We start from the raw sequence: 15,101 nt of genomic DNA on the forward strand, positions 1-15,101 counted from the left end.
TTTTTGTATTTTTAGTAGAGATGGGGTTTCACCGTGGTCTCGATCTCCTGACCTCGTGATCCGCCCGCCTCGGCCTCCCAAAGTGCTGGGATTACAAGCGTGAGCCACCGCGCCCGGCCAAAAGTAATCTTTTTATTCTGGTTGGTGAAGTAATCTGGCCTTTAATGTCAAGTGTGAACTTCAGTTCCTCAGTGCTCATTGTTTTCTGCTGAAAGGTTCCCTTTCGCACCTGTGTTAGTTACTATCCCAGATGCTTAAGACTGGCAGGATCTCTCAGTAGCTGAGCTATTACCGTAATAGCCTTTCTTATAGTGAAGGAGATCTGCCCCATAGCAGATGCAGCCACCGCAGCATGACAGAAGTAGGTGTGTCCAAGTCAGGTCATGTTGACCAGAATCACCCAGCCTGTGAGGAAGTATTGGTCCTGTCTTCTAACCCCAATTGTATGGAAGATTTCTAGCCATATATATTCATTTATACATAAATTAGAAACAGTGTGGTGAAACCATTCCCTAGGGCAACACAGTATAATATTGAAATTGTATTTTTAGATGACCATTACTGAACCCATATAAACAGATACTTTTAATTTCCAACAGTTCATCTTTAACCCCCAAATACGACCCTTTTCAAAAAGTCATTACAGCACAATTTCATTTTACTATTATTAGAACTTTAATGAATTTTTCCTAATGGAATTGATACTAAAAATGTTCTCAGAACATTGCTGAATCTACCTATGTCTGTCCCTCTCTTTCTGACAGTGGCTTGCAAATTGTAAGGCAACATTTGCAGGAGGATCAAGAGATGGAGTAATTACCTGTCAGCCAGGGGACTCCGAAGAAAAGGTAATAAAAGCCTGTTAGAATGGGTCTTTTGTGTGCTCTAACATTGTGTATTAGTTTTGGTCTACCCAAGAAGCCTGGAACTTGAGAAAAGAAGAGGCAGAATGAGTCATCCCAAACAATTACATGAAACCAACAGAGTAAGACAGAATGCCATTCCAGCATGACTGTGTGTTGATCGGATTTGTGGGGAGGTTTCTTCGTTTTGGAAAAGTAGAGGTATAAAATAACCTTTTTTGCTGGATACTGTCTAACTATACTAATAATTTCCTAATAAATTTATTCTTTATTCAGATTATAAGGCCAAATTTCATTAATTCTTCACTGAACCACTTAGTTTCTTTAATGAAGGAAGTTTCTCTCAACCTTTCAGCAGTCACTCTAAAACAGATTTTCTCATTTAGAATTGCTGCACAGCTCAGACCAGTGTGCCGTACTATAAAGGAAATTAAAGGACAAAGTAGGAATGGATGAAAATCATTCATTCTGCAGTTACGTATTGAGTGCCTCCTGTATGGCCCCATGGAGGACACAATCGTGAGCAACAGACAAGGCCTCTGCCCTTGTGGAGCTTCTGATCTTGTCAGCGAGACAGACATTAATGAAACAGTCATACAGCTATTAACTGCAACAAGGACCATCAAGGACAGGAAAGAACAGAAAGCTGAGAGATCACAAAGCAAGGCTGCCTGATCCGACGGGGAGGGCGGCTCTGGGAAGGGTTCTCCATGGATCTTGGCAGAGATCTAAAATATGAGATGAAGAGGAGTGGGCCTGTAGTCTGCGTAAAGGCCCGGAGGCAGGGGAACCAGGCCTTTCCAAGAACCAAGGAGAGCCCACGTGGCTGAGAGCACTGAAAGCCCCGTGGAGAAAAGGTTGAGAAGAGTCTGGAGAAGTTGGCAGAAGAAGCCCATGCAGGGCTTTGGTGTTTAACAGCAACAATAAGCAACTGAAAAGGGTTAACAGTGAGGATGATTAGATCAAGGCTTTCCCACTCTGTCTACTGTGGAAACAGCTCAAAGTGGCAAGAGTGGTTCAGGGAATTTAGGAGGCTGCTGCCCCATCTAGGGAGAGAAGGTGTTACCTCGGAATTATGTCATTACCATTGGAAAAGTGTTTTACATGGCACACCCTCTGGAGGATCTGAAAACGTCTTCCTGTGTTAGAAACAGTACTTTATTACATAAAAAGAATCCAGTAAAGTCTGGTTTCTGGTCAGAGGTTTGGAGTGAACATTTTCAACCAAACACCAGTGGTTCCATTCCAATTTGGTATTTGTTATTGAGCAAGTTTGCAGTCCTGAGAGTAACACTGTCCATGCCAGTATTGATTGAGTCCCTTGGTGAGTCCCTTGATAAGTTTTAGTGAAGAGATCAGACATTGAAAAGCAAACTATAAAGCTGAGAAATATCTACAGAGGGCATTGAAGTAGAGGTTGCATTTCCACATTGCTGCCCTTCTTGAAGACGCACGTTTATATCTCACTTTATGGTTTACAGAGCACTTTCACACCCCTTAAGTCATTTGCTCTCTCTGGATGGGAAGTAGGGCGGTAGCATTTGCCCATTCTATAGCTGAAGACACCACAGCTTGACTTATCCAAGGCTCCATGGCTGAGAAGTGACAGGCAGAGATGCAGCTTGGACACAAAGTCTGTCAACATAGGCAAATAATAACTAGTTTGCATATATTTTTAAAATAAGTGTTTAATGACTTACATGTCTCCCATAAGCAAACAGAATTGAATATACAATTCAAAAACCACAATAAACTCCAGCATTTCCCTCAATCCCTATATATGCATCTGTGATATCCTGTCTCAGATGATTTGTGACTTAGATTTTCACTGAATAACCTGTGCCATTAGCATATCCCAGAAGTAATATATTTTAAGAAAATAATTACCTAGGTTTCAGATTTTATGGCCACCCAGTAGTACTCATGGCTTGTCTTTCCAGCCCAGCCCTCCCTTCACTATAATCTGCTGTTAAGACAAAATGCAGCCCAGAGAAGTTACCAAGTTAGGATTTACATTGAACACAAATCGAATCCAGCCCATAGTATAGTTTGTATAGTAGTATGTAAAAAACAACTTCTTATCTGAAAACTTGTCCTCAATCATCAAATTCTATTATGTTCTCTGTAACAGAACCTCAGACAGGAAAGTACGTTAATACGCTGCAGATTTTTAAGAAAAAGGGTTGAAACCAAATCTATTACTTATTTGTTTGTTTCTTTATAGCTTCCTGGTTAACCCTAAGGATAACCAGAAATTCCAGTTAACTTATCCTATTTCCCAAACATTCCAACTTTAAAATATGTATTTCTGTTGTGCTTGTGGTTTATTTCTATTAAGTTGTTTTACTTGGTATTAGTTGCTCCCTCCTTTTTTCCTGGTTCTTCTTTACCTTCCTCAAACAAATATTTATCTTATTTTTGCTTATTGTTTTTACTTATTTCCTATTCATGCACCTCTTTCTTTGCTTCTATTTTGTAGTACTTATTCCTCTCCCTCTCTTTTCTTGTGTTTTTACTAAACCCAAGGACTCAAAAAATAGAGTTCACCTATTTATTCATTTGTTTAGACGTGACAACTCTGTTAGCATTACTATAAAGGCTTGAGAGTACAAAAGTAGAAAGAAGAAACTAAGGTTTTCAAGTACTGTACACATGTAATCTCATTTGATCCTTTACAACAGTCCTTTGAAATAAGGGTTTTTCCATTTTGTAGCTAAGAAAACTGAAGCTGAGAGGCAAAGTCTAAAGGCCATATTCTTTCCATTTGTCCACACTTTCTCTAGCTTAATTTTGGAGGCAAAACATACACATGGGAAAACACTCAAGAATAATTTCCAGCATATGTCTAAATGTCTAATATGGCTTTAGGAATATGCATGAATAAGGAGGGAAGATGCATAAAACACCCAAGAGGGATGAGAATGGGATTTACTAGGAAAGGAATGATGGAAGGGCAAATTCTGAGTCTGGTGTTTCCAGTGTTTTCGCAAAAACCAAGCTTTGGCCCCATTGTCAGTATTAGCTCAGTGTTTCAGAATATTTCCAAATGGCTCATGGACACACTGGTGACCAGAGAACTCAGGCAGTGACCAGATGTCCTGAGGAAGATGCTTCCAGGCCTACATGTGTAACAATTCTGGAGTCTGCGGTTGATCTGGAAGGCAAATTATATGCCACCTAACAAAAGAGGTTGGCAATCCTATTAAGTCAGGCAAGGCGGGGAGATTTGTTTAAGTCGTCTGGATACTTGGTTACAGTTATTCTCTGTTTTAATTGGTTAGTAGATCCTGGAAGTAGTCTGGCCACTGTGCATGCAGCTCAAACCTCACACTTTCTAATTCCACCAGCCTTGAGGCATGGCTAGGCACCATGCAGAGTACACAAATCAGGCAGCCTCGGCTCCCACCATAGGTAACACTCAACAAGGCCAGAAATGGGCTGTGAGAGAAAACTGAGTCCTTACACACGAAAGGTAGGCCTTGAGGAGAAATGATGGTGTCATTCCACTTAAATATTAAGATCTTATATCTAGAGATGTGGAGATATAATTTTGCTGACTAGAGCTACCATTTGGCCTCCAACCCAAAACAAAACCCAACAAATGTCTGGCCTCAGAGCACTGCTTAACTTACCTCTAAGTGATTCTCCCCAACACTCCTGTGTAATCAGGTTCTCAGTCTTCTGGAATGATTTGATGTTGCCGGTTACTCTGAGCACACCCTTGCCTGGGGACAGGTAGAATGGGGATAAGAGAACTTATAACTTGCAGAATCTATGTCTGGATATAAATAGCAATATGAATATGCCAATAATTATTACTCATATCTGTTCTATTTCAGAGAAGTGTGCACTTCATGAAAGGATTAGTGCTTACCCGACTAAACTTAGCAAAGTAAATTCTTGAATAAAGATATCAGTCTGTCAGAGATGGTGACAGTGTACAGACAGGCATATGAAAGCTTCTCAACCCCCAAGCCCTACCCAGTCTGGTCCGGTCTTTGCCAGTAGGAAATTCCTAATCATTCTTAACAGGTGATTTAAGTGAGGATTGCTATAGAATTGTTTGTAGAAGACAATATATCTCTTTGTTGGGTGCTGAATATTTATTTTTCCAATTTTTCTTCGATTCTTAACATAAAGTTGTAGACTTAAGAATAACGAAGAAAGTTTATGCACTGGTGGCTTGTGAACTATAACCAATTCACAGACATATTGTGTTAAGCTTGCACAATATTAACTGACCCTGCATTTAAAAATTTAAAACTTTCACACATACGGCTGGGCGCGGTGGCTCACGCCTGTAATCCCAGCACTTTGGGAGTGTGAGGCGGGCGGATCACGAGGTCAGGAGTTTGAGACCTTCCTGGACAACATGGTGAAATACAGTCGCTACTAAAAATACAAAAATGAGCCGGGCGCAGTGGTGGGTGCTTGTAATCCCAGCTACTCGGAAGGCTGAGGCAGGAGAATCTCTTGAACCTGGGAGGCGGAGGTTGCAGTGAGCTGAGATCGCACCATTGCACTCCAGCCTGGGTGACAGAGCAAGACTCCATCTCAAAAAAACAACAACAACAACAACAACAAAATCTTTCACACATGCACACACACTCAAAACAGAATTCCTGGTGTCTCTAAATAAGAAGATCTAGCAACACTGGGCCTGCCTTCCTCAATGACAATAATGAGCTAGCACTAAGCATAGACTGCCCCATGTGGACTCTCCACCATCCCTGCTGCCCAGTCAGTTCCTAACACTGAAGGCAAGAGCCAGGCACCAGTCATCATGATGCTTGGCCTATTGCTTTTCTTATAACGGAAAAATATTTCTCTGTACGTAAGTCCTCAAAATGAAGAATAAAGCTAGATAGAAAGGGCTTGAGTTCCCAAAAAGAAAACAAGAAAGAGTATTATTCTTTGCATATGCGAGAAGCATCTCTGCATATGCAAGCACCTGTCTGCTGAACTCACTTTCTGAGGGATATGTTGGAGAGACATTCTCAGCGCATGTTCAAAACAAACCATGTTTCTAAGAAATTTATTTCCAATATTTGGGAAGTGTATTTCAGGGAAGGCTCTTTTTTAAAGACAGCCATTATTAGCCAATGATTTGGGCTTCTTGGTGATAGTCATACCAGTTCTCTGTGCAGCATACACTAAATAGGACATAAATCAAGGCATGTGATTTGCTTGTGTCATAAGATCACTTTCATTCATTTGCGGACACTACTTCAGTAGTGTTTTCTCAGCCTGCACACATCAAAAGGAGAAATAAATCACTTCATGACTTAAAATCAGCATTTCCAACTAATGATTTTGGTTTCCACCAACCTCTCCATCTCTTGTGGAATTCATTCTGGAGTGGCCACTAGTCGAAGGTTTAAGTGAACATAAATGCAGGTCAGGGAACAAAGTCTGCAGACCTCTTGACTCCCGGTTCTGCAGGCAGTGGCTTTAGTCTCCTTATAGCTAATTAACATAATTCATCATCCAGTTCTGCAGAGGTGGCCCCAGAAAAGCTGGAGATGTTTCCATATCATGTATTGTTGATTTTAGTGAATGCATTCATAATTCAACAGATATTTCAGAGCACTACTTGAACATCTGACTCTTTGAACTCAAGGACAATAATTTACATTTAGCTCTACTACATTTCGTCTTCTTATATTCAAATCATCATTCTGTTAGGGTCTTTTTGGACACTAACCTTCTCAGTTATGTATTTTCTATCTACATAATCTATGAATGAGAAGCCTACAACCTCTGTTCTTATACAAATTGAACAAGTTAAGTGTTGAACAAGACAAGACTTTTCTCCAATTAAGTTATAATCTATTAAACATCATCCTTCAGATATAGTCAGTCTTTCCTCTATAAGCCATATTCTTTCTCATAATGGCTAAAGAAATGTCTGTTGAAGATAGCTTACAGATTTCTTGAAAAAAGTGAATACCTCAGGATGTGTAATCTGTATCATAGGTGTATTTATCTTTCAAAGCTTTGAGGGATCTTTATGACCAAGATCCAAAAAACTACTTAAGAAAGATAATGCCATAGCCATCAATGTGCCTGGCTCAAGCATTATTAGCAACAAGTGGGTACATACTATTCCCACCTTTTAGGAGATTTCATCATTAGGCTAGGTTATTTAAATTTTATCTCATTAATTTAAACCCAGGACTTTCAGAGATTAAATGTGATGAAAATAATAGCTACTATAGTACACTGTGGTTCATATTCTATCATATCAAAAGTTTCTTAGATTTTTACTGACTGGTTATGTCATAAGCATAGAATCCACCTGAGAACAGAAGACAGAACCCAGATATGGCTGTGCTACTGTCAATCAGCAGGAGTTCAATTATTCTAGGCTTTTAAAAGCTATGCATTCCTCGATTGTTTATGATAAATTCTTAACATCTTGGCTTCTTGATCTTTTTTTTCCTCATTTTGAGAAAACATACCTCTAAATCCAATTTTATAAATCAGGCCATATCAGGAGAGCAGGAAGGGGGCTTGAAGAAAATCCTTGTGACTAAATAAATGTTCAAAAGAACCTAAAGCCACCAAAACACAGATAAGTTTATAAAGACTTCTCAAGGGATTATTTTTAGAATGTGGATACAGAAAAACATTAGAACGGGACGGTGGGACAAGGGGAATTTTAATACTTTCCATAAAATGGCCCGCCAGAAAGGCTTTTTTCACTCTTTTTGGAACTCTAAATGCAAATTAGGTCCCAGCCTGTGGCCTACACAAAGATTCTGAGATAATAAATATCAAGGAAGCCTGAACTAGCCTACCTAAAAAGGAACGTTTAGGAAGAATCCTGAGAACTGGCATTCATCACAGTTGGCCATCTCCCAAGACAAACACTGTTTTGTGCCCTGAGAGCTGAGTGGGAGGAATTCATTGACAGTGAAATTCCTTAGCACCAAGCTGGAGTCGAAAAGTTTCCTCTGCCTTTATGAAACAGAAAAGATTTTACCTGAACTGATTTGATGACCTACTTGGATTATAACCTTGTTTTGGAAAGCAATAAAAAGCCATTTTCTTCACACAAGACCTTGTAATTTACTCAGCACTTGCTTCATTTCACACTTCTGAAAAGTAAATCCCATAGTAGCAAATGTTTACTTCCTAAACTGCATACTAAACATTTCAGTCATATTTGATGTTGTCCAAAAAGTCTTCGCACTGGAAATTCTGCGTCTATATAGACTTAAGACTCTCCCTGTGTGACTATCTTATATGACATTGTATTTCAGAACAGAAAGTTTGGTTTTAGAAACCTTTAGATGTAAAGTTTTCTTGAGAATAGTAAATACCTGAAGCTGTGTAGGCTCCACATCAGAGGCTTACAGGTGTTTGTCTTCCAGACTTTGAAAGAAATGTATGGCCAGGGTCCAAAAAACTACTTAGTAAACATAATATAATATGCATCAATGTGCCAACCCCACATGATGAGCAAGTGATAAGTAAGGGAAGAACAGACCCTTGGAGGATAGGGTAGGGCTTTTTGGCAGTCCTTTAATTACATTTGTAGATAGTAATGAATAAGTTGATAGTTTCATTTGTTCTTATTTACTGTACCTTATTTTCAAGCACAATACATTAAACCGATGATAACTCAGATACTTTTTGAAAGAGCTTTAAAATAAGGGGGTTTTATTGGATTAGAAACTGTTAGGTCCTTAAATATTTTGAAAATTCAGAACCGGATATGTTGATGCATAATTAGGAATGGTCAATTTGATTTAAAAAAAAAAAATACATTCTATCAAGTTTTACTTATCTCTTTCTACATACCCAAACTTTCCATAAACCAATTCTATGATATGGTAACATCAAAAAATGGTAGCTGCTGGCCGGGCACGGTGGCTCAGGCCTGTAATCCCAGCACTTTGGGAGTCCGAGGCGGGCGGATCACAAGGTCAGGAGATCAAGACCATCCTGGCTAACAAGGTGAAACCCTGTCTCTACTAAAAATACAAAAACATTATCTGGGCATGGTGGCAGGTGCCTGTAGTCCCAGCTACATTGGGAGGCTGAGGCAAGAGAATGGTGTGAACCCAGGAGGTGGAGCTTGCAGTGAGCCAAGATCACGCCACTGCACTCTAGCCTGGGGAGACAGAGCAAGACTCCGTCTCAAAAAAAAAAAAAAAAAAAAAAAATAGTAGCTGCTGTTGAACATGGCCCAGTTACAAATTTACATTATTTTAGACTAACTATTAGTTGTAGATTACTTTTAGAAATTGTCTATTGAGTCCAGGCATGGTGGCTCATGCCTGTAATCCCAGAATTTTGGGAGGCCAAGGCGGGCAGATCACGAGATCAGGAGTTCGAGACCAGCCTGACCAACGTGGTGAAACCCCATCTCTACTAAAAAAAAAAAAAAAAATCAAAAATTAGCCGGGCATGGTGGCACGCACTTGTAATCCCAGCTACTCAGGAGGCTGAGGCAGGAGAATCACTTGAACCCAGGAGGTGGAGGTTGCAATGAGCCAAAATCGTGCCACTGTACTCCAGCCTGGGCGAAGGAGGGAGACTCCGTCTAAAAAAAAAAAAAAAAAAGAAATTATCTATTGGAGAAAAAATTTTTATAAAAAGTAAAATGCAAGAAAATTACCTGTCATATCTCACACTTGTTTGAGGGTATACAATGTTCAGTCCTTTGAAAGTAAAAATTATAGCAGTCCTTTAAAATATTCTCTATGTGCAAGGCAATCCAACTAAAGAAAATACCATGTAGATTGTTCATTATATTCAATATTAATTGGAAGGTCATAGTTTAGTAGATATGAAACTGAACATATTAAAGACTCTGCCTTAATACAAAGCAATAGTCTAATTTGTTTGGGGCTATAATTCTTCAAATAACTAAGCTGGCTTCCTCTCAGTTTTACTGTGTTCACATATTATGCACACTTATATGCTAAAATCTTCAAGCAATAAAAGTTTTGATTTTTGGTCTCTAAAACTGACTGACAAAATCTAAACTGATTAATCAGAGAACCTAAAAACGTAAACATTATGTTTTTTCAGTGATATGTTTCCCATTAGAGCTTGTTTTTAACTAGAACGCTATGCATGTTGAATGGGTACAACATTTGCAACATTTATCAAGTTTGGGTGAGCAATGCTAATACTGCTGGCGGTTCTGCTCTTGGAAAAGGGCCGTGCTTTCTGTTGCATGCAGACACTGACCCTGTACTTTCTTTCCTTTCCTTTGTTTCCTGTGCCATGCTTGCTGTGTAGCAAATGGAATCTCTTGCAGTAAGTTAACTTTCTTTCATACTCTTTGTCCATTTAGGCATGGACCCATAACAAACCCTATTTTTACTGTTACTGTTACATCTCTTAGCATGTTTTCCCTTTCTCATTTTAATTTATTTTATTTAGTAGATTAAGACATGGCAGTTTATTAGTAGCATTCTGGGCTGCTTTTGCCCCAAAGTAGAAACCTACATTGCTATGAATTATCATACTATCAGTGGAATATTTTGTGTAATAATTACCATGATTTGGCACTTAGGAAAGGCAGAGTTTTCATAGCTAGGTTTCACCCAAATTGTGAAGGTAATATTGTTTTTAAACAATACTTTTTTATTTATTTGCAAGTCTCTAGCAGTTATCTTTTATACCAGAGTTTTAAAGGTTTCCCTAAAGAGAAGTTTAAAAACCACAAAATACAATGTTTTACTAAAACAACCAAACATCCAATTTGAGTTAATTAGTCAGTGTAGCTGCTTCTTTAATCTTAGGCTGGTTACCAGTATTGAGAGATCAAAGAATCTAGGCAGAACTGGTTTTCCCCTAAAGAGCAGGGAAGGGCTGGGAAGAGAAAGGAAACCATTCAGCATAGTCTTAGCGTGAATTTTAGTAACTTTTAAGATTTAGGATCAAAAGTCTGTTAATAATACCAATAGAATATTCTTCCTAAAACCTAAATTCTTGTGATTTCTCTCCTTAAACAGATTGGAGGAAACAGTTTTAAGTCACCTTAGAAGCTCTCGATTCTGAGCTGCATTCTTTGTAGTCTTTGGTAAAAGAAAGGCCCTATTTATCCTACCCCATTTGAAAACTGAACAGTGAAGCATTTAGTTTAAACCACATATTTAACCCACTTTCACTGGTGACTGCTGGCCATGAAATTCTATTGAGCAAAGGCTGTTCCTTTCCTTTCACAGAATCCCATCCACTCACTACCTGGGAGCAAACTCATTCTGGGAATAAACTAGGCAAAGTGTAGAGGGTACAGCTCAAAGACTAGTCTTGTCACTGGCATTGGAATTGTTATTTTTCCCTCATACTATACATAAGCAGTGTAATGAACACATTATAGGGTACAGAGGCACAAATGTGCCCCTGAAACATTTTAAATTCCAGAGGTATTTATGTGGCTCAAGGGCCATTGTGTATGATTACTTTTTGATGTCCTTTCCACAGAAATTTTCAAATGTGTTAATAATTTCTTTTTTTCTAAGCATTTTTTGGTCCCTTTTTATCTCTCTTTAATTCAACAAGTACTTACTGAGCACAGAGTAGACAGATCATCAGTAAGCCTGACTGTTATGTTTACACAGGCCCAGGCGTCTACAGAATTTGTAAGTTTAACACCTAAAACTACTTAATGTTTTGCCTTTCAAATATACCTTTAATAAAAGGAAATTTTTCTTTTTAAAAATAATTTATAGCTTATAAAAATGAAGACAGCCACTCAGCTATAATTGGTAGGTATTTAATTGGCAAATATAATGGAAATTTGGTTGTTCACTCAGTCCCTTTATAGGTGCTACTCTCTAATTAGTCATCCATTACACAAACTATAATGGAAATTATACCATGGATTTCTCACTGATATTTAATAACTGTATTTTGTTTTTCTGTTTTATTTGGAATAACAGCTGGTTATGTTTTCTTAATTTAAAAAAAAAAGTTTGTCTCCATTGAGATTTCACTAGTTATATGTGAATGATCCTTAATAATAACTATTTCTTCCCATGCAATTTCTCTCTTTAGCAATTGGAACTATGTCAGAGATTATATAAGCTACACTTCCAGCTGCTATTGCTTTTTCAGTCCTACTGTAAGCTCATCGGCCAGGTGCACGAAGTTAGCTCCATGCCAGAGGTGAGTCCACATGCTTCCCAACCCCACGTCCCACCACGAAAATCATTTCTTTTGTTCTTCCTCACTCCACCCCATTTATAACTGCCCAAGTGATTTTATTCCCGCATAATTATTTTGCTCAAGCACAAGTCTGAAATAAACATGTCTTGTATGTATTTCTATTCTCATTTTTAAAAGCAAGGTTAGGAGTAGGTATGGAAAGTGAGGTGCCTCAGAATTTAAGAACGCGTGTAGGAGGGAACCTTCCTGTGGGTTACACCTAGGTGCCTTGCTTGCATCTCCCTGATCTTGGCCCTGGGGCTGGGCATCCTTATTTGAAAATTTTCTGTGTGTGTGGGTTTTCTTCTTTACATTAGTTTTTCATACTTGCCCTTGCCTTGAGGTAAGAAGGAAATGTCTGTATGATGTGTTTGGTTCTCTTCAGTTTCCCTGCCCTGCTTAGCACCAGGATACTTTAATATCTTGAAATATTTAAAATAAATAACTTAAACATATTACTGCTGAGTAAGCCAAAATTTTTCTACAAATGAAGAAATACTACTGTAATGTAGTCAGTGGAATAATGGTGGTGTATACTGGATACTATAGAAGCAAAGAGGACTAATGCCTCATTTGCTTAGGGGTAAGAAAGGTTGAAACCAAAGAGCTTGCTGGAGGAAACCACACCTGAGTGGACTCTCAGAGGGTGAGGTGGAGTGAGGGAGGAGCATTCCAATAAGAACAAACAGCATGGCCATAAGCCTGATGGGAAGAAAGAGAAAGGAACTACAAGCTACTTAGTATTGCTAGAATAGAAGGTGCACCAAAAAAGAGCTATGAGATAAGGCAGAAAAGAGAGGGGTAAAGGCGAGATCATAAGATATGCTGCACCTAGGAGTATTTCAGGTAGATCTCTGTGGCAGCCATGCGGAGGGTGGGTCTGATGACAACTAGACCAGAGACGTGGAGACCAGTGATGATGCTGCTGAAATAGTTCAAGCAGAAGGAGAGAGTTTGAACTGGGACAGAAGTGCTAGGTATGGAGAGGAGGAAGGAAATGGGAGACACAGGACAAACGATCAATGAAACTGATGGGGGGGCCGGGCGCGGTGGCTCACGCCTGTAATCCCAGCACTTTGGGAGGCCGAGGCGGGCGGATCACGAGGTCAGGAGATCGAGACCATCCTGGCTAACACGGTGAAACCCCGTCTCTACTAAAAAATACAAAAAAATTAGCCGGGCGAGGTGGCGGGCGCCTGTAGTCCCAGCTACGCGGGAGGCTGAGGCAGGAGAATGGCGTGAACCCCGGGGAACGGAGCCTGCAGTGAGCCGAGATTGTGCCACTGCACTCCAGCCTGGGTGACAGAGCAAGACTCCGTCTCAAAAAAAAAAGAAACTGATGGGGGGATGAAAGAGAAAGAAGAGTTGAGGAGAGGATGACACTCAGGTTCCATCTTATATAAACCAGGTGACCAGTAGCACCAAAGCTGAGACAGGGATATAAAAAGAAGGACTGAGGCAATGCTGTGTCCAGACAGTCAAGCCTTCTGCCGGCTAGTCAATGGCTGCATACTAGACCAAGACCTGGCTTAAACGGCAACTCACCTCTTGCAGGTGGTTAGATGTGAGGTGAGGGGAGAGATCTGAACGAAAGGCACAGATGTGATTGTGAACAAGCAGAAGTCGATTAAACCATGCCAGTGACAGCAGAGAAGTGAGGATGAAGCCTGGGAAACCTCACCGTCTAAGAGCAGAGGAGGAAGAGCCACAAGAGACAAACTACAACCATTTTACCGTTTTTTATTACTCAGTTTGAAAAAACGAAAAAACTGTACAACTTTATACTTTCAAATGCTTATTTCAAGAGAGTAGGCCGTCACAACCAGTTTTCCTCTATTCAATTATAAGTTGTCAGATAATAGGAATCAACTCTTTTCTTTTTTATTTGCCACATGGTCAAGATAAACTTCACTTTTTTTTTTTTTTTTTGAGATGGAGCTTCACTCTTGTTGCCCAGGCTGGAGTGCAATGGCACAGTCTCAGCTTACCACAACCTCTGCCTCCCAGGTTCAAGCAATTCTCCTTCCTCAGTCTCCTGAGTAGCTAGGATTACAGGCATGTACCACCACGTCTGGCTAATTTTGTATTTTAAGTAGAGATGAGGTTTCACCATGTTGATCAGGCTGTTCTCAAACTCCTGAGCTCAGGTGATCCACCTGCCTCAGTCCCCCCAAAGTGAACTGTGAGCCACCGCGCCCCGCCAGGATTCACCATTCTTGATGCCATTAAGGACATTCATGATTAATGAAAGGAAGTCAAAATATCAACATTAGCAGGAGTTTAGAAGAAGGTGATTCCAATGGACGACTTTGAGAGGCTCAAGACTTAAGTAGGGGAAGTAACTGCAGATGTGGTAAAAATAGCAAGAGAACTAGAATTGGAAGTAGAACCTGAAGATGTGACTGAATTGCTGCAGTCTTATGATAAAACCTGAATGGATGAGGAGTTGCTTCTTATGGATGAACAAATAAAGTTTTTTTGTTGTTGTTGTTTGTTTGTTTGTTTTTGAGATGTAGTCGCACTCTGTCACCCAGGCTGGAGTGCAATGGCACGATCTCGGCTCACTGCAACTGCCACCTCCCAGGTTCAAGCAATTCTCCTGCCTCAGCCTCCCAAGTAGCTGGGATTACAGGCCTGCACCACCATGCCCAACTAATTTTTGTATTTTTAGTGGAGACGGGGTTTCACCATGTTAGTCAGGCTGGTCTTGAACTCCTGACCTCAAGTGATCCACCCCCGTTGGCCTCCCAAATTGCTGGGATTACAGGCATGAACCACCACACCCGGTCCAAAGAAAGTTTCTTTAGGTGAAATTTACTCCTGGTGAAGATGCTGAGAACATTGTCAAAATGACAACAAAAGTTTTACAATATTACATAAACTTAGTTTATAGAGCAGTGGCAGAGTTTAAGGTGATTGCAGTTTTGAAAGAAGTTCCAAGGTGTATAAAATGCTGTCACATGCTACAGAGAAAGATTTCATGAAAGGAAGAGTCAATCAATAAAGCAAACTTTGGCCGGGTGCGGTGGCTCACTCCTGTAATCCCAGCACTTTGGGAGGCCAAGGCGG

The 15,101-nt window shown here is 39.9% G+C and overlaps 1 protein-coding gene across 4 annotated transcripts in view; it reads left to right on the plus strand.

Moving 5' to 3' along the window:
* Window positions 1–15,101, plus strand: part of FRY (FRY microtubule binding protein) — a 453,339-nt gene that overhangs the window by 431,730 nt on the left and 6,508 nt on the right. For 2 of the 4 annotated variants that reach the window (XM_063619275.1, XM_055244886.2), the window contains 3 exons: window positions 765–848; window positions 10,119–10,136; window positions 11,883–11,993. In XM_063619275.1, the coding sequence (XP_063475345.1) occupies window positions 765–848; window positions 10,119–10,136; window positions 11,883–11,993 (213 nt within the window). The remainder of the gene's footprint in view (window positions 1–764; window positions 849–10,118; window positions 10,137–11,882; window positions 11,994–15,101) is intronic. The other 2 variants (XM_055244887.2, XM_055244888.2) reach the window with 1 other exon arrangement.

This window comes from Symphalangus syndactylus, chromosome 15 (assembly GCF_028878055.3).
Source record: "Symphalangus syndactylus isolate Jambi chromosome 15, NHGRI_mSymSyn1-v2.1_pri, whole genome shotgun sequence".
Taxonomy (NCBI): Eukaryota; Metazoa; Chordata; class Mammalia; order Primates; family Hylobatidae; genus Symphalangus; species Symphalangus syndactylus.